We start from the raw sequence: 20,151 nt of genomic DNA on the forward strand, positions 1-20,151 counted from the left end.
TAATCTGGAACAAAATTTTTTCTTTCACTCCTTCTACTCTCACTTTAGATATACATAACAGAGTGTGTTTATGGCATATAAATGCTAAGTAGAGGGATGGGATAGGGAGGGTGAGAGGGAGACGCAAAAGGAAGGAGATATGGTGATAAAGGTATATGTATAGCTGATTCACTTTGTTATAAAGCAGAAACTAACACACCACTGTAAAGCAATTATACTCCAATAAGGATGTAAAATAAATAAATAAATACATGCTAAGTAGATAAATTGCCACTATTTGGAAGATAAAATGGTAAGCATGGGAGAAAAACATTTTATTTGATGCTATGTGGACCATAAGTAAATTCACAGGCTTTTAATATATAAAGAATAGATCTAGTAGAAGAAGATACCATATCAGTGTTGAAAATGATAGCACATGTGTCCTTTCACCAAGTTTAGTTACAGTTCTCATAATATAAAACTAATCCTTGGAATGCTTGGTAAATATGCTGATTCTGGGTACAAATGAATCCTCCACTTCTGAAGGCTTGGTGTGGGCTCCGATTTAGGTCTCCAATACATGTCCAGCGATTTTTGGTGCCCTTTTGGGAAATACACCATTTGGCATGATCCTGATAAGAGCTGAAATAAGATTGTCTAGATAACTTAATTGCTTTGACATTGTAGACATGGTAAGGAAGGGAGCAGTTTGAAGGAAGCTCTTGTCTCTTTCGCTGCCAGGTTTCTGTTAGCAAGTGAGTCTTCAACCGTTGAGCCATCCAGGCTGCAAAGATGTCTAGAGTTTATAAAGAGAAAAATAGTGAGGTTAGTATTTAAACTTAGATAAATCCCTGAAAATATCTCAGGAATAGAATCATCACGCACCCCTGATATGTGGATGTCACAAGCACATTAATAACAACATGACTGAGAGAGTGGATAGGAGAACATTTTATAAACGCTAAAGTGATATGCAAATAAAAGTTATTATCATTATTACTAGGATGATATTTGTCTCTGAAAATGTCTTCTATTCCACACATACAAGAGAGCAATATAGGTTTTTCTCCTGAAAAGACCTTTGGAAAGAATAAGGATAGAGCACTAACCAGAGGCCAGCATCTAGAGATCTTTATAAACCATGCCAAAGTGTTTGAATTTTCCTGAAATCAGTGGGAAATTTTTTAAGGAGTGTTATTAGGGGATTAATAGAAACTGCTTTATGACCATAAATATCGATTGAGAAGCAATGTGCAGGATGAATTGGGAAGGCTACATTAGATTGGAGAGAGGAAAACCACCAGCTTGTCACAATAAGTGTGGTAACAAACACAGGTGTGAACCATGGCCATGGCAGAAAGTTTAGAGGGGGTAAGATAAATGTGAGTTATTAAGGACTGGGAACTGATTTAATTTGATGATTTGATAAGGCGGAAGAGAAAAAAAGAGGGGTCAAGAGTTCTAGGGGACCATGCAGAATATGAGAAAAAGAGTGAGATATGTTAGGAATAATGATGAGATGAGTTTGGCGTGTTGAATTTTGTGTGGCTGTGCCACCCTGCGAGCAGAAATGTCCCACTCACTGATGAATACTTCTGTCAGAACAGAGGTCTAGGGTGGAGATCTAGACTTGGGAATCACCTAGCAGGAATATGTATATGTGATAAGGGTAAGTAGAGGACCACAGAGCAACCTAGTCACATAAGGAGTATGCAGAGGAGGAGGACCTGGCAGAAGAGACTTATAAGAAGTGGGAGGAAGACCAAAAGACTGTGTACTTCCAAAACTCAGGGAGGAGAATGTTTCAGAAAAGAAAGGGTTCCAACTGTGCCAAATTCTGCGGAAGCTATTTCTGTCCTGTTAATTTTGGGATCTCTAATGCCTAACACAGGCAAGTAGTAGGCATTCAGTAAATTTTATTCAATATTAAAGGAAGGAAGGAAGTTAGGAAGGAAGAAAGGAAGGAAGTTAGGAAGGAAGGAACGAATGAAGGAACGAATGAAGTAAGTTAGGAAGGAAAGAAGGAAGGTAAGAAGTTAGGAAGGAAGGAAGGACAGAAGGAAGGAAGGAAGTTAGGAAGGAAGTTGGAAGGAAGGAAGGAAGGAAGGGAGGAAGACAGTGAGGTCAATTAAGATGGCCATTGGTGACTGGAGAGAGACTGTAAGGTCTACAGACAGAGAAGCAAGACTGTAGTCAAGGAGCAGTGAGCAAGTAAAGACCCTGAAGAGTTTTCTAAAAGTAAATTTAGAAGAAAAAAACCAGAGATACAGGGAATCTAGAATTGAGGGAGGGTTTTTAGGAATGTTTATATTCTAAGGGGCTTGTAGAGCAGGAGAGCTGAAGTAGAAGAGGGAGAACAGGTTGAGTTTATGAAAGTATTCTGAGGCTGGGATAGGTTCCAGGGCACAGAGTGCACTGCTTCTGTTTGGATGAGAGAAAACTGGTAAAAAAAAGAATGAAAATAGCTTAGATTGTTGAGGGTGGGGTGTGCTCTTGAAGTGGTTTCTTTCTGGTGATTTCTATTCTCTCTATGAAGGAAAAGGTGAAGAGGCAGGACTTGAGGGTAAGGAAGGCTTAAAATAACTACTTAGGGAGTGAAAGAAAAAGGAGACAGCTTGGTTCTGTGCCCAGCTGAGGCTGGAGACTGAGTTTTTACTGGCCTCTGGCTAGATGGTTGTGAGATACTTTTGTGGTTGGATCAGCAACCCTTCTATTCAAGTGGCTAATATTTTAATTGGCCCTTGGTGTCCCTTCTCCCTTTCCTTTCTTTGTCCTCCCTCCTTTTCTACTTCTACTCCCCTGAATAATCAGAATATTTCCTCTTTGCAATCCAAAGTGAGTCCAGCAGCAGTGTAATAGCATATTGTTTGATGATGGGCTTTCATACCGTCGAGAAAATAATCAGACTTTGCAAAATGGAGGAATTTTTGTCCCTGGGCTGACTGAAGTGTGGTGAGATGCCGGCCAGGGATCTCTGATGAGCTGGATCTGGCACACAGCTGGGGCATGTGAACGAGCTCCTGGTGAAAGGTTACTGGGATGGAACAGCTATAAACGTTTGGGTTGCAGACCAAGAGCTGAGAATCTGAATCAAGAAACAAGAAAGAAAAGTTGAGAATTAAGACACAAATGGAAATGCTTGTTGGTATTTTAGGTCTTGTTGTGAATTAAAAAACTAAATAGAATGAAAAACAAAAGCAAAAGTATTCCCTTCTTTAAGCCAATAGCCTTCAAACTTTTGGTTAAAATAGTTGACACTCCCTACTTTCCAGGCATTATTATGTGGGTTTACTAATTTAATTAGAACAACCTTATTATTAGGTAAGTTCTTTTATCATTATCCTCATTTTATAGATAAATTAATGGAGAATTTATGTCACATGCCTAAGGTTATAAGCTTGTAACTGAAGGAGTTGGTATTAAAGCCCAGGCAGTCTGGTCTTGGAGGCCATGTGTTTTTTCTCCCATGTGTACACATACAAAAGTAGAGAACACCCATGTACTGATCATCCAGCTCCAAGAATGACCAACTCATCAGCATGCACACCTAATCTCTATGCTATTAAGCTCTCTAATCATTATAGGAACTCAGCTAGTTAGACTAGGGCTTAATTTGGGTGAGAGGCTCAATAATCCTTTCCATAAGATGGAAATTTGATAAAAAACAAAAATATTCTAAACCTCCTATATCCAGAGGCAAATAATCACTCTTTACTATTTAGCAGCTTCCTCAGTAAAAAGTGATTGGTAAAATACCATTCCTACTTCTCTTCCCTATTCCTACTTTGGATTTTCCAAATCCAAGTATTTTTGGCCCTTTGAGCTTGAGATCTTAAGGGAAGATCATCTGGTTTATGCTCCGAAGTGTCATGTTGGTGGCCTATAGGCAACATGAGGTCAACACAATTTAAAAAATAAAAAAGATTGAGACCATATTTGAAAATCAAAGGATCTATCTCCCTCTTTCCTTCCCTCTCTTGTATTCTTACATCCTCCCCTAGGTTTCTGCTTCCTCTAAAAAATATGGAGATGTAGGTCTGTATTCCCACAGAACCACAGTATAATGAAGCTGAAGCTTTTGAGGGAAACTAGGGGAGAGTCAACAACCCAGTTTGTCACTGTCCCCACTGCCTATGCAATGTCCACCTGTGTCACCCATTTTTGTTACCTGCCTGGCCCCTGTAGACATTTGAAACTACTGTCTCTGATCAAGTTCAAAGACTTCATTGGTGGACCAGGAAAGCAAGGTCCAGTAAGTGAGCCTGCCCGAGATCTCACCAAAGCCAATATTAGAATCTAGGTATCAGAGGGTTTATGAATAGAGAAGCAAATGAAGTGATAAATTTATTAATATATTTCCAAAGCCCTTCTTCAATATTGTTATCTCTCTTTCTCTCTCTCTCTCTCTTTTTTTACACACTCTAGTGTTACCTATTGCTTCATACTGGTTGTACTTGAAAGTTATGCAGATGCCAGTTTGTCCATTTCGTCTCCCTGTGGGTGGATACTCATAGCCTTCTTCAGGAATTGGAGGAAAATGGGGAATGGAATGAATCAACCAGAACCCCTGGATTCTGTTCCACAGAAGTAAACCTACCAAAGATACAGTAAATACAGATAAATTAGAAAAACAAAGCTCCTTTAAAAAAAACAGAGTTCAAAGCTACAACATTTAAGCCCTTTATACTTCAGGCTAATTTTTTATTAGGCTAATAATTACAAGGATCACGTTTTTTTTCAATAATTTCAGAACCAATTCAGGTACACATCATATTGCCCCATTACTGTTAATAACCCACCACAAAAGGGAGCTAGGGCAGCCACCCTGTGAAGAGTTGAGAGGCATTTCATGTTGAAACTACAAGGAAAATTTGTTTTGGCAGAAAGCAAATTTGCTAAATTGGTATTTGACCTTGTTAGACTATGTAGTCACCTGGCAAGCTTCAGATAATGTCTTTACTGCTAAGCAGCTAAGCTATTTTCAAAAGCCAGCTAAAAAGCAGAGTTGAAAGAGAAAATATCAAATGAAAACATGTACTTGCAGTAATTTATTGTGAGAAACTGATGCTCATTTATGTGCAGAATTCACCCAGTTCCACAAGATTGACAAAAGAGGCAGAGAGAAAAAAAACAGGGAAGCCATGTTCTAAAGCACCCCAGTTAATTGTATTTAGTAAAAATCTCTAGAGCAGACTAACATGAAAGCCAGAAAAGAAGAAAACAGAAAGATTTTCATCATCTTGTGACATGGCACAAAGAACCCTGTCCAACAGGCATCTATGACTATTTCTGTGTTTATAAATATATCAAGACAGTTTTGGTATGCTAACTAGACTTTCCAGTTTGCATATGACCATGGAGACATAAAAGTCATGTTTGCCTTAGTGTTAGAACAGAAACCAAATGCCTGCCAGTTATTTCTTTTTCAAAGAACACACTTTAAGGAAGCAGAGTATTTGTCAGTGACTTTGTCAGTGGCTATGGAATCAATACCTGTGTCGAGATGGTAAATGTTCAAAGTTCAGTTGCCTCACAGAACTGGATGATCTTCAGGGACTCTATTCGGCCCAGCTGAGTATTGCTGTTTGTCTGAAATCCTAACTTCCTGGTACAAATACCACAGGATGTCGGGACACCTGTTGGCAGGGAACTCCCCAATGTGACATCAGGTCCCACTCCTTTTCCAGTCTTTTTTCTAAACCCTTGTATCAACTAACAGGGTGGAGCGAAAATGGTGGTGGGAGGTTGGTAAAGGAGAGGTTGCAGAATGCGGCATGTTATAAAAATTGTTGGGTTCCATGCAAATAGGACCATGAAGAAGGCAACTTAGCTAAATCAAAGGCTTTCAATGCTCATGACATTTGACACCCATTACAAATGATATTCTTAATCAGAGGTTGCAAACAGGCAGCCCACAGGCCAAATCTAGCCTGCAGATACATATTATTATGCTTGCAGAGTATTTTTTAAAACTTTGAATTTATTACCAACATTTAAAAACTGGAGAGATTTCCCACAAACTCTAATTTTCTCTGGAAAAATTGCATTCCCATAAGGCAAGCTGAGTAGTAACTGCTTCCTTAGAGCAAGTATATACTCTCCAGTTCTCTAGTTACCTGCCAGTTCAGCCCCCTTGGCTTGCTGACATCACTTGCCTGCCTCTGAAGACATTTGAGTTTGGAACCTTCTGAAGAATACTTGTTGCCATGGAAAGTTATTCATGGTATATTAAGTTGAAAAAAGTTTGAAGTAGTCATTACAATAGTTTTATAAAAATGTTTCAAAATATGTATCATAGAAAAAGTAGAAAGTATTAAGTGTAATTATCTAATGAGTATTAGGATTACAGATTTTTTGTTTACTATCATTTTGAATTTTTCAATAACATATATATACATAGTTTATAAATTGAAAAATACCAAAAATCACTATAATAAAAATTATTATAATTATAGAACAAAATATATAACAACAAAAATTACTATAATATAAAAAATATTTTTAAATACTTTTTCAAGAATCTTTACTGTATTTCAAATGGAACTTGACACTAAGAAGGGTGAATTTTACTCTATGCAAATTATACCTCTATAAACCTGACTAAAATGTGTGTACAGTATACACACACACACACATATATATAGTCTGGCTGGTATTCCCAGTAGTCAATATTGGATTTCTTCTTTAAAGTATATATTAAAAGATACATTAAGAAATAAAATGGGATTTGTGAGAAGGATATTGCAAAGTCAAAGTATATCATTATAACCTGTGATACAGAAATCACTCATTTTGATAACACAGACCATTAAAAAGAAAAGCTATCTTTTTAGTATGGAGTATAAGACTACTGAAGATGGAATGTTTACAAAAATACTGATTTCCAGTAGGAAAGAGAAAATAAGAGCCTTTGTCATACCTTTGGTGTGTCCATACTTTCTGCTGTAATTCATGGATTTAGGGACTCCATCATTGTATATTAGATAGGCTGTGCTGTTATCCTGCAGGGACATTTTAGGGTTATAATGGCATAAATCTTTCACTCATAAATGCTCACAACATTTCTACCAGCTACCCGGCCTGCAATACAGAACTTTCATTAATACACATGAGAAGTCATCCGTTCTAATAGGCAGCTTTCCCATCGATATGAATTCTGTGACGTGCAAGACAAGGGACAAGAAGTCCATTCTCAACCACACGTGGTTTTGTCTTGTGTGACAGGAGCCCTGTGCGTTGTGATGTGTGTGTGAGGGCAATATTCCTATTTCAGTTATTTTGGACCCATGTTTCTGCTCTGGCAACTAGTGTATGATAAAGGGGTACTTAAATATTGATTCAGGAAATGCAGTAGGAACAACCAGCCAAGGATTACAGCTAAGTTTTCTCCATTGATATTATACGCACAATGCAGAATTGCCTGTCAGGGTCTGATTTCCTCTGTCTACTTTGTGTTTCACTGCTTGGTCATAGCTTCCTGTTTAATCAGGATTCCTCATTCTCTGCTTCTACTAGCTCCCTGATAGGGGAGGATTTTTCTTCAATTCATTTCTCCTGTCATTTCACCTTTTCAACTTGACATTTTCCTGCTTAAAAAAAGTGGTATAGTTGAATGTGATAATGGATTTCCTCTGGTAAGGCAACATGCGAGTACATTCCCCAAACAGTTGGTCAAATCTCTGAGTGAAAGTGAAGCTATTATTTTGATAGTATCTGTTTGTCATGTTTTGGAAACTCGCTTATATTTTTTTCTGTGTCGTTCCATTTCAGTTGTGTCATGATGCAGTGACTTTTAATGAAGCCAATGATGTCAATATTAAAAAGTCTCAGTGACATAATTAAAAGCAGGAAAGGACAACCCATCCCCTTAAAAAAAGACCCTTGCTTGTCTCTCAGAAAAAAAAAAAAATCAATAACTGAGTTTCTTACAGTTGCTTCATTAGTTGATATAATCTAAAACCATTTTTTTAAAAAAGGCACAACATAGTCTCTACAGCATTCTTGGCTACTATGTTTAGGAATATTTAGGAAATTAAGCTGTTTTCTTACCTGCATTTTCTGTAATTGACCATCGCTACCGTTGGTGTTCAGATTCTCCACTGGAGAACTCTGACAGTTAGTTATCCTGTGAGCCTGTATGGAATGCGGTAACAAGGCCATTGTGTGCCTTTGGGGTACAATGTGGAAGGCCTCTGGGAAAATTCAATAAGGAACTTAATTCTTCTAATAGATGAAGTTTAACATTCTAACCAGAGGTATAACAGCCAGCTAAGGTAAATGGGATGTAGCTCTAGTGAAAAGAAGCTCTCTCATAAAGCGAAAAAATCATGACATAAGAATAGGACCTGGAGATTATCATACTAAGTGAAGTAAGTCAGACAGAGAAAGACAATATCATACGATACCGCTTATATGCAGAATCTAAAAAAATTGATACTAATGAACTTATTTACAAAACAGAAGCAGACTTAGAGAACAAACTTATGGTTACCAGTGGGGGAAGGATAGTGGGGAGGGATAGATTGGGAGTTTGGGATTGACATGTACACACTGCTATATTTAAGATAGATAACCAACAAGGACCTACTGTGTAGCACAGGGAACTCTGCTCAATATTCTGTAATAACCTAAATGGGAAAAGAATTTGAAAAAGGATGCATGTATATGTATAACTGAATCACTTTGCGGTACACCTGAAACTAACACAATATTGTTAGTCAACTATGGTCCAATATAAAATTAAAATTAAAAAAGAAGAATAGGCAGACCTAGGCTTGTGCCTCTAGACCTTTTTTTTTTTTTTTTTTTTTTTGGCCTCGTGGCTTGCAGGATCTTAGTTCCCCACCAGGGTTTGGGGTCCAACCCAAGCCCCCAGCAGTGGAAGCATGGAGTCCTAACCACTGGACCACCAGCAAATTCCCAGGACATCTTTATTCCTTTAACACTTATGTTGGGAATTATTTTGACTACTGGATGTTGAATAAGAAGGGTACGGTCTCTGACCCCAGTCTAGCAGGGAATAGTCAGGTAAATACAGGCAACTGTGATATAGTTTGATAAGTGTTATTATCAAGGTATATGGAAGGTTCTCATTTACAAAGGCAAAAGAAGGGATATTTTCCAACATAACCCCAATATTGGCATAACTTGACATTTGAGATTTAAAACCAGTTGGTCTGATCTTGCATTCTACTCTCTGTCAGAAGTTCAATTCCAGATCAGAAGGTGGGGAAGTTGTGTTCTCATGGTCACTTCTGGCACATAGTTCCAACTTCCAGAGAACACTCAGTCTTTTTGGTTGTTCTTCTTTGGGCTCCATGCCAATCAGACATGGAAATCAGCCCCTTTACTGCCATTTTCTTCCCAGAATCCACCACTCAAGACATTGCATGTGAGCAGGTTTTACAGAAGGTATGAAACATTGAATGGTTTTACATCACCAAGCTGACCTGCCTCCAATCTCCCTCCATGTTCTGTATACTTTTTAATTCCTAGCTCCCATCTACCCCTTCTTTATTTTGCAGAGCAGTTTAGCTCTCACGCCCTCCTAGGCTCTGGGGCTACTTTTGCACTTCCAAAGATCATTATTATAGTTTGCCAAACGAAGACCCATCTTCCCCAAATAAGATAAATGACAGAGGCTGCAGTGTTGCTCTTGCCTTTCTCTTCTTGGACAGTCTGCAATTGGGAGGGGATGAATGTGTTTATTTTCTCACTGATGGGTTCTACTCCAGGTTTTCCATCCCCAACCTTGGAAAGCAGAAGCAGCTATAGGTAGTTTTGCTTTTACACAATAATCGACTAATTCAAAACAGGGATGTTGCTGACAATGAACAATTTCTAAAAGCCTCTAGGACAGTGTTTGGAATATCACATGTACTCAAACAGCTTACAAATAAGTTTTGACTTTGTAACTTGGCTCCGATGGCTGGTGTTAATGACAGGTGAATAAAGTGGATATTTGTGCACAAGGTGACAGCTCTCTGCATATTTTCAGTAAATGTTCAAATAGTGGTGCTAGAGTCTAACTCAGTATTGTTGTGGGGATTAAATTAGTTGACATATGTAAAGACCCAGCACGTTGTAAGTGCTGAGTTATTTTACATATTTACTTCTCTATAAATTATTGTTAGGAAATGCATAGATGAGTATAATTGGATGTTAATTATTGTTCGATTTTACTTGTCACCCCTGGTTGAAAAGCAGTATCTTGTCACTGAACAGCAGATGGTGCCTGGAATGTTGGGAGACTGCCCACATTGAGGTAGTTAACTCATTGCCTGATGGAGTCCAGATAGCAGGTTTAAGCTCCATATTCAGGCAAGTTAGTTCCAGGGCCTTGAACTAGAGCCCTAGCTCTCAACCTACTATTTTGAAAATGATTAATTAAAAGGAAGACCAAGTGGAACCCTTTACTTTTCCCACCAAACTCATCCCACCATGGCTTAAACAACCCATAACTCATGGCATATTGATCACAGATCTATATTGCATTGTAATAGGAGAGGGCTCTTCTCTCTATTTCCATTAAAGGAGTAAGAAAGCAAGTACTGAGCACATTGGCAGAGTTTGGCAGCCAAAAGATTTCAATATGCAATTAGTTCACACTTTGCCCAGTGATGCCATTGGACATAGTGCCGAACATATCAACAATTTGGCATTGCTATGGAGTATGTTGATGTATTCCCTAAGGTCTTAGTTAGATTGATTCAGATTCTGAGCTAGCTTACTTCCAGTTGCTAGGATTGGGCACTGGGTAGACAAGGAGTTAAAATCTTTTGGAAGCCTTGGAGTCTGTATTATGCATTTTATATGATTCAAATAAATGATAACTATAACATACCTCGGAAGCATATGCTTCATATAGCTGTTGTAATGTCCTTCCCAAAACACTCTTGGTGGTATTCATTAGTTGCTTACTCCTTCTCCAGCTTCTGGTTGCAGAGTCTAGGTATAGGTACTCTACCCCAGTCTCTCTACTTTCCTTGTCTTGCCTTTTAGGCAACTTATAAAATGTAAACCTAACAAAAGAAATAATTATGAATTACTAACATTTCCTAACTCCTTCCCTGATGGCAGCCACTGTGTCAAGCACTTAAATGTATCATTTCGCTTATGTTTCACAGAAGGCCTCTAAGTCTAAGGAAGGGGATTTGCGCAAGCTCTCTGCCTCTCTTTCTACCCTTACTGTTGCTCCTTCCCAATGAAGGAAATGCAAATCTGACTGTACGTGTTCTAAAAACATTTACTGGCCTGGGGGGGTGGGATCCCCGTAGTAGAAGTTCGCACACTTTGAGAATGGCTTCTCTGTTCTTTCCACAGAAAGAACAGAACTCTGTTCTTTCCTTTCCTTTCTCTTCTCTGTTTTTCTCTGCTGCCTTAGGTGCTTGGCATGCTCATCTCTTTGTAGTGGGCTGGCTGGGTCAGAGATTTGGGTTTAGTCATCAGAGTCAGTGGAGGCTTTCTTGAGCCTCTGGCCTAAGCCACATTCTTCAGCTCAGTTTATCAGAATGCTCTGCATTGAGGATTCAGGTCCAAGACTAGCCAATTGAGTAAATGCCTTGCTTTCTTTACTATTGTCTCCTATCTGTATATCTCCTTTGGTTATCTCACAGGGAGGAGAGGTTGTTAGAACCGCATGGCATTCAGCCATTCTTGGATCATCTAACCCAGGGTTTCTCAGTGTGCTGTATTCACATTTTGGGCCCCATTATTCTCTGGGAGCCTGCTCTGTGCATTGTAGTATCCCTGGCCTCTTCCTATTAGTTGTCAACAGTACTACCCAAGTCGTGCCAATCAAAAATGTCTCCAGACATTGTCAAAAGTACCTGGAAGGCAAAATTGACCAGTTCTAGCCAAACACTCTTTAATAGCACAAACCCCACAATTAACCCTCAAATACTCACACTGGACCAAACATTGTAATGCATTCACTATTACCCCACAATAGTGTCTCACACTGCTGAGAAAAGCTTCAACGGTCACTTGGTTCTCATCAGTCTTATGCTTCCATTTATGCTCTTTCCTGCCCTGTCCAGGCTTTCTTACTCTCAGGGCCAAGTCCTCACACATGGCAGGAAACATGAAATTATTCTTTGATGCTGACCTCACGTTCCTCTGCCCTTTAACTCTCGCAGGTAGTTGTAGCAGCTCGAGACTGTGCCTCCCTGTCTGCTTAGCACAGCATTCTCTCTGACAGATATTGCTAAGTAATATGTCCATTCGGTTGTGGCAAAAATAAATTTTATATATTGATCACAATTTGGTGGCCCACCAGTGAAATGTTTGTCAACTATCATGGCACACCAATTAAGGACTAGTGCTTTTAAACATTTTCCTTGGGTGACTATCTCCAATTATAATCTGAAGATTTCTGAATCTATTTCTAGCCCAGATCTCTATGCTGAGGTCTAGATAAACCCAAATACAAAGATGTCTCAGAGACCTCCAACTCCATATCTTCGAAACCAAGTTCACAATATTTTGCGACAACTCTACTCATCCCCTGCTCTTAGGGAACACATCCACACAGTCACAGAAGCCAGCAACCTGCAAGTCTTTCTTAACTTCTTCCTCTCTCCTACTCCCCTGTGCCTATCCATTACCGAGTCCTCTCAGCGTGTTCCTCCTCTCTATTTCCTCTTCTTTAACTTGGGTCCATACTTCTTCTCACCTGTAACACTGCTGAAGTCCTATTGGTTTCCATGACTCTAGACTAGTCCCCAGCCAGCTGGCCTTCAGAGTACTGCCAGTGGGCTTTCTAAAATGCAAATATGACTTTATCAAGTCCCCACCTGAAGTCTGTCGGTAGCTCCCTTTCATGGTCAAGTTCAGACTCAGCAGTTCAGCACATGAAGCCCCTCATGACCTGGCTCTCACCTATCTCTCTAAGCTCCCCTCTCCCCTCCTGCCATTTCCCCACGTTCTCCCGAAGCGCCAACTTTACTTAACTGCTTCCAAACTCTCCCCATTGCTTATTGCCTCTGGACCTCCTCATTGCTTCTTCATTGACCTGAGATGCCCTTGCATCTCCCTTGTTTTTATAACTAACGCATAATTGTTCTCAAAACTTAGCTCAAAACTATTGGGTTGGCCAAAAAATTTGTTCAGGTTTTTCCGTGCGACGGTATGGGAAAACCCGAACAAACTTTTTGGCCAGCCTAATACTTCCCCAGAGAAGTCTTCTGGGCTCTATCCTCCCCAATGCCCCATCTAATGCCCCATATATGCCTTTACCACATAACGATGAGCTCCTCGAGGGTAAGAACTATGTTTTGTTCATATTTGTATTTTCAAAACTCAGCACAGGGCTGGTGTGAGCTCAGTAACTCTTTGCTGAGAGACTGATTGAGTGGATCTATGTTCTCTAGCCTGAAGTTTACACAAAGCTTGATGCCAACCATAAAGGCTAACCTAAACACCCTAATTAAAGAGTGAAAAAGTGATCAAAGCTTTCGGAGAATCCATGACTGTAACGCAAAGCTGTGTTTCGTCTCTTTGACACTGCAGGAGACTGGTGACCTACCACCCACTCCAACAGCTGTCTGTGCTGTCCAATAAATAAGGTTAACCAAACAGTGCTCTGTACCATCAAGCCCTCTTTCTCCTTCACATAAGGAAACGCTCCAGTGTCAGGGAAAAATTAACCTCTCTCCTTCATCAACTCTAAAAGGATGTTGGAAGGGTTCTGTTAGGAAAGCCACAATGCAATTAAAGGAAATTGCCAACTGAGAGAAGCTGTCAGCTCTAATGCACCTCTGTGGCCACCAGCCTTGCCCTGCTGAGAGCATGAATCAGGCCCACGAGGGGCTGCTAGGCTCTTTCTCAAAGGGAAGCTCTCTCATTCAGAAGCCTACCCCTATCTGGATACGTGGCTCATTTATACACTTCAACTTGCTTTCTTTTTAAGGGGAGAGGTGGAGTGGAAGTCTCCTGAACTTCACAGTGCACCAGTTAGCCACCAGTACTCTGGCTTTCTATCTGCACGCACCAAGCCTTACATTTCATTTACCTACCAATCCACAGCTTCACCTTCCTCGTTTCTGCACGATATTGTTGTCGCCTTCAGGATCCCAAAGAAGCCAAGGAAGAGCAAAGCCAGGGGTGTTCTTAGAAGTCTTGCTGTCATTTTCTATCTGGCACCTTTATTCCATGGCACAGCAGGAAACTTTCCCCATGGATCGTGGAGTCTGAGTTTCAAGTCTCTCAGACTGTGCTGGCTCTGACATTTGATTCCATTTGCTTCTGCCATTTGCTGTTTAGGCATTTTCAGAATGGGATGAATCCCATGTAATTGTGTGATTCTGTCACAACATGCCGACGTGACTCTGAATGCCTTTGTGCTGAATTGTTGACTGCTGAATAGTTTGCAACATCATCAAAAAGTCCTGGCAAGAAAAAAGGGATGTATCGTTAACTCTTGGGAGTAAACATCATGTAGTATGAAATTCAGTGGACAGGAGAACTCTGTATTGATAAATAGATGTTGAATAAAATCTGTTTCATGTTTTTTCCCTTATGATTGTCTCTCTGTGACTGAGAGCAAATGTTTGTGGTTCAGACATTACACAAAAATGACAAAACTTTATATCTTAGTAATAATTAGGATCTATCACTTGTAATAGTCTCTATCTTAAGGAAACATTTCCTAAAGGGTACTTCAAAGGCTTGCTTCAAAAAAAGAGCAAATTCAGTTGTATTTTACTGAAGGTGTTTACATAGCCTCTCCACCTCCTGGTTTTAGCCACTCAGCATGGTGCTTTACTCCAAAGAGGCCTTGGTGTCCAATTGGTTGCAATGCAATCAGGTAAACATATTGACCGCTCGTGCTTCAGATCAAATAAAAATGTTACAAGCATCTGTTTTGCCCAAATTATTCTTTCCCATTCTTGAAACTGAATCTGAAGTTGAAGGCAAAGGGAAAATGGCTCATTTCCATGACTATACAAAGGTGAGACCATTCTCTTTTTGGAGGAGGGAAGAAGTAGATAGGCATATGAAAACATTTCTTTAAGTGCATGATGCCTTTGAATCAATTATTAAAGATGCTATAATAATAAATAGCAATTTACTTTATGCCTGAAAGTCATTATGGCTCTGATCTGTCCCTTTGCTTATGGATCCAGATCAGAGTCACTTAGGGATTCAGACTAAATTGGACCCTTGCAAACTGGGTCACTTCTATGGTTGAGCTGGTGTTGTTCAGGATCCTTGGGGTTCATAAAAAACGAAGGGCTTAGAGCTCTTTCTCCTAAAACAGAATTTTGTGAGGAATGTTATGGGCCACCTGCCCACATTTTCCTGTGGTGCTGGCAAAAAGGGACCTCAACCCAAACCTGCTAAATAAGAATTCTTCCAGTTGGGCTCAAGAATCTACATTATTTACAAGTTTTTTGGTGATGCTGTGGCACCCTAAACTTTGAGACTTAATGCCTTGAGGCCAACGTTGTGCTGTATCTGGTTTCACAACCTACCAAACTGGTAAACCGAGAAGCATTTTTCTGACCATTCCTCCATGGGTATCATTTTATTTAATGTATGTGTTTACTGCACTCAGAAAAAAAGGATTTCAGCAACCCCAAAATTTCATCAGTTTTTAAAAAAATTTCATAGCATGAAGTTTACTTTTCTAAGTTAAAGTGAAATAAATTTAATTTTATCTTGTGATAACTTTTGGTATTATAATGATAACAGGTGAGTACACTAGGCTTAGGATTCATTAATTCATATACAGAATGCAAGCAACTTGTTTTCATTTATGTAGGCTAAAGAACATTCGTTGAATAGGATATAAAATAATTCTCGTTTTCTCCTCATTACACGCTTAGCACAGTGCCTGGCAAATAGTAAATGATCCATAAGTGTTAGCTAAGATTATTTTTACTACAACCTGAGCCCTTCCTGTGATTGAGCTGCAGGATATGTGTATTAGGATGGTTTTGCTAAAGCCAATTTTATTTCAAGATCTGGAAAGATGCAATTAGGTTCTTTCCTTTCAGGTGTCACTTTCAATAAGCTTTCTTATCTCTCGTTGTTGCTGAACTGGTCATGCTGATGGTCAGTCAACAACCTTCCTTATGCAATCACTAGGTGTCAAACACTGTACCGGTGGTTGAGGGGTTCCAGGGATTTCAACATTACCCTAAAGCCTAGATTCCAGTCCTGGGTTTTTACTAAAATCAGCAAAGCAATGTCGTGGAAGGAAGCACAGTGAATTCGGTGGATGGAGAAAACACAAACTGAGCAGAATGTTTTTCACATTACCCACTTTTGAAGCCCAATTAGTACAATATTATGAAAATATCACGTCTCCTTCACAATATGATTACCTCTATATAGTAGAACTAGTAGAAAATCCCCTCACTGTAATTTGGCCAAGTATAGTGAACAAAGATGAGTACTTTACTTGGTAATGAGCTTCTTTTTTAATGGTTGAAAGTTTGCATTCATTCATCCAATAATCCTAGAAAATCTCAGTCTTTTTTTTAAATTTAATTAGAGTTTACAATGTTGTGTTAATTACTGCTGTACAGCAAAGTAATTCAGTTATACATACATATTCTTTTCTTTTATAGGCTTTTCCATTATGGTTTATCATAGGATAGTGAATATAGTTCTCTGTACTATACAGTGGGACCTTGTTGTTTATCCATTCTCTATATAAAAGCTTACATCTGCTAACCCAAACCTCCCACTCTATCCCTCCCTCAACCCTCTCCCCCTTGGCAACCACCAGTCTGTTCTCTATGTCCATGCTTCTGTTTCCATTTCATAGATAGGTTCATTTGTATCATATTTTAGATTCCACACATATAAGTGATATCATATGGCATTTGCCTTTCTCTTTCTGACTTACTTCGCTTAGTATTATACTCTCTGGTTGTGAAAATCTCAGTCCTGATCTCTTCAAATTTTGCCTCTTCCACATTCTCTCTATCGTATGTTTCTAGTACATTTTTAATACTATTCTTTAAAATTTTTTTTAATTGTAGTTGATTTACAATGTTGTGTTAGTTTCAGGTGCACAGTAAAGAATATATATATATATATATCCTTTTTTTAACATCTTTATTGGAGTATAATTGCTTTACAATGTTGTGTTAGTTTCAGCTCTATGTATACATATAACCCCATATTCCCTCCCTCTTGCGTTTCCCTCCCACCCTCCCTATCCCACCCCTCTATGTGACCACAAAGCACCAAGCTGAACTCCCTGTGCTATGCGGCTGCTTCCCACTAGCTATCTATTTTACAATTGGTAGTGTATATATGTCCATGCCATTCTCTCACTTTGTCCCAGCTTACACTTCCCCCTCCCCGTGTCCTCAAGTCCATTCTCTACATCTGCATCTTTATTCCCGTCTTGCCCCTAGGTTCTTCATGATTTTTTTTCCCCTTAGATTCCATATATATGTGTTAGCATATGGTATTTGCTTTTCTCTTTCTGACTTACTTCATTCTGTATGACAGACTCTAGATCTGTCCATCTCACTACAAATAACTCAATTTCGTTTCTTTTTATGGCTGAGTAATATTCCATTGTATATATGTGCCACATCTTCTTTATCCATTCATCTGTCGATGGACACTTAGGTTGCTTCCATGTCCTGGCTACTGTAAGTAGTGCTGCAGTGAACATTGTGGTACATGTCTCTTTTTGAATTATGGTTTTCTCAGCGTACAACATGGACCTACTGTATAGCACAGGGAACTCTACTCAATATTTTGTACTAACCTACATGGGAAAAGAATCTGAAAAAGAATATATATATTCTGATCCAGATAAAAGTCAATGTTCAACTCAAAAGTAGCTGAATATATATATTCTTTTTCAGATTATTTTCCCATGTAGGTTATATTACAAAATATTGAGTAGAGTTCCTGTGCTATACAACAGGTCCTTGTTGTTTATCTATTTTATATATAGTAGTGTATATATGTTACTCCCAAATTCCTAATTTATCCCTCTCCCCAACCTTTCTGCTTTGGTAACCATAAGTTTGTTTTCTATGTCTTTGAGTCTGTTTCTGTTTGGTAAATAAGTTCATTTCTAGTACATTTTATGTCTCTTTCATATATTCTATCTCATGTGTGTCTGCATTAATCCCCGATTCTTTATTTGGATCAATTTCCCAGTTCTCTAATTCTCTCTTTGGCAAGATTAATCTGTTACTTTACCTCTTACAAATAACTAGTTCTTTCTTCAGTTGTGTTCAATCTGTTTCTTAATCCACTTATTAGTGCATTTCTAGAAGTTCTGTTGGGTTATTTTCCAAATTTTCTTTGTCTTTTTTATAGTGCCTTATTTCTTGCTCCAGAGAAGCTATTCAACCTTCTCTTTCATTTCTGCAAAAATATTAAATATATGACTTCTATTTTGTGTCTGATAATTCCAATCTTTGCTGGTCAGACTTTGCTACCTGTTATTTCTATGACTCTCTCTCATGATACTTTGCTACCATGTGTACCTTTGATTTTTGATTATGAGTTCATGTTCCTTAAAGCTTTATGTGTGAGAATTTGAGGTTGAGATAAAGTTGGGTTTCTCCAGACCCTGGTCTGTGCTGGCTTCATCGAAGTGCAGTCATCCTGTGAGAACTCCTGGGAGTTAGACTGTTGGTTTTATTTATTTATCCTCAATAACTTTTTGAGGTATGGTTTACATACCATAAAATTTTCATATTTAAGTTCAACTTTATTTTTGTTCAAACTGTTAAAAGACTGTTAATATACAGAGTAAGATCTAGAATGTGACAGAAAGTTGAATGCTTGTTGCATCATTATTTTAATGAAATGGGATGAGACAACCAAAATGACTCAGGCATTTGTAAAATAAAGAATTGTTCATGAAAAATGTGGTTAAAGGGAAATATAAGTAGAATAAGTGGAAGAAGACCAGACAGTTTTATTTGGTTAATTCCTACTCATCACTTAGGGGGCTTTGTGGATACCAGTTCCTCCTGGAAGCCATCCCCCATCTCTCTCAATCCAGCTTAGGTGTCCCTTACAATATAGTCCCAAAACCCACTGTATTTTTTCAATTAGAGTAATTATCACAATGTATTCTAAATACTTGGTTTCTTTTCTGAAGCTCCTCTAGAAAGCAGAGGTCAGCAAACTCCTGTGGGTCAAATCTGGCCCACTGTCTGTTCCTGTAAATAAAGCTTTATTGGAATACAGTCACACTCATTCATTTATGTACTATGTATAGCTACTTTATGCCATAATGGCAGAGCTAAGTAGTTGCAACAGAGATCATACAGCCTGTAAAACCTAAAATACTCTTTGATTCTTTACCAGAAAAGTTTATTCTACTCTGAAGTTTGTTCTAATCTCTATCAGGGCAGAATAGTGACTGCCTTGTTTGCTGTTTATCTCCAGCACTTACCACGGTGCTTGTCACTAGAAGGAATTAAATAAATAGAGATGAATGTATGGATTGAATGAAAAAGGTTTCAGAGACTTCAGTTTTGGGTTTATGCAGGTTTTAGAATGAATTAAACCTAATCAGAGAAACAAATAAATGTGGGTATGTAGGTAAAATCCCATTATAAAGAACTTCACTATAATGTTATATCAGGGAGATAGCTGAGTATCATAAAAATAATCAGGCAAAACTGGGTTCCATGCCTGGTCCTACCTCTCATTAGCCATGCGGTTTTGACCAAACTATTTAACCTCATGAGTGTCAGCTTCCTTTTCTAAAGGTGGGACTCATGAGCTGCACCTTTACAAAATGCTATCAGGATTCGGTGAGATGCTGTGTACAGAGCCTCCAGCACGTAACTGGTGCTCATTAAATGTTGGTTCCTTCTTACCTTGTTTCTTTTCTATCATGATGCAGTTACTTCTTTGTCCTTGCAGATGGACTGAAAACAGTCCTTTAGTGATATGGTTCTACTGACTACAAAGAAGCCTCCATTACTCGTGTTTTCAATGGTGCTGATCCAGAAAAAAGTCAACGTTCAACTCAATAGTGGTGCCACGTTGTTGAAGGCACGAAGCTGAATTTTAATCCTGCCCCAGAGGGGAAGCACCCTTCTTTCCTTCCCCTATTTCACAGTTTAAACAAACCTGCAATAAACACAGAATTCATCTGAGCTTAGAATTTATCTGTAATTTAGAAAAATGACTGAAGTGCTAGAAAAACCAATGGTTTGAGCAGGGGGC

The 20,151-nt window shown here is 38.8% G+C and overlaps 2 protein-coding genes across 4 annotated transcripts in view; one reads left to right on the forward strand and one right to left on the reverse strand.

Moving 5' to 3' along the window:
• Positions 1–307: 307 nt before the first annotated feature.
• DNASE2B (deoxyribonuclease 2 beta) lies at positions 308–14,381 on the reverse strand. 3 transcript variants are annotated; one of them, XM_082673899.1, is made up of 6 exons: positions 13,998–14,381; positions 10,826–11,003; positions 6,902–6,983; positions 4,414–4,575; positions 2,870–3,067; positions 308–778 (listed from the first exon to the last, which is right to left on the reverse strand). In XM_082673899.1, exons 1-6 carry the CDS (start codon positions 14,108–14,110, stop codon positions 438–440), a joined length of 1,074 nt encoding a protein of 357 aa, XP_082530025.1. In that variant the 5' UTR covers positions 14,111–14,381; the 3' UTR covers positions 308–437. The 3 variants fall into 3 exon arrangements, with proteins under 3 accessions (XP_082530025.1, XP_082530027.1, XP_082530026.1); XM_082673901.1 differs by lacking the exon at positions 10,826–11,003 and having other exon boundaries at positions 13,998–14,371; XM_082673900.1 differs by lacking the exons at positions 10,826–11,003; positions 13,998–14,381 and adding an exon at positions 8,032–8,041.
• Positions 14,382–14,827: 446 nt separating this feature from the next.
• The window catches only part of LOC309823829 (uricase), a gene marked incomplete at its 5' end in the record, with an annotated part of 35,644 nt that continues 30,320 nt past the window's right edge, over positions 14,828–20,151 (forward strand). Inside the window, one exon of the mRNA XM_082656424.1 lies at positions 14,828–14,932. Within this exon, the coding sequence (XP_082512550.1) occupies positions 14,828–14,932 (105 nt within the window). The remainder of the gene's footprint in view (positions 14,933–20,151) is intronic.

Source organism: Grampus griseus, assembly GCF_964374135.1.
Source record: "Grampus griseus genome assembly, chromosome: 1".
Classification (NCBI taxonomy): domain Eukaryota; kingdom Metazoa; phylum Chordata; class Mammalia; order Artiodactyla; family Delphinidae; genus Grampus; species Grampus griseus.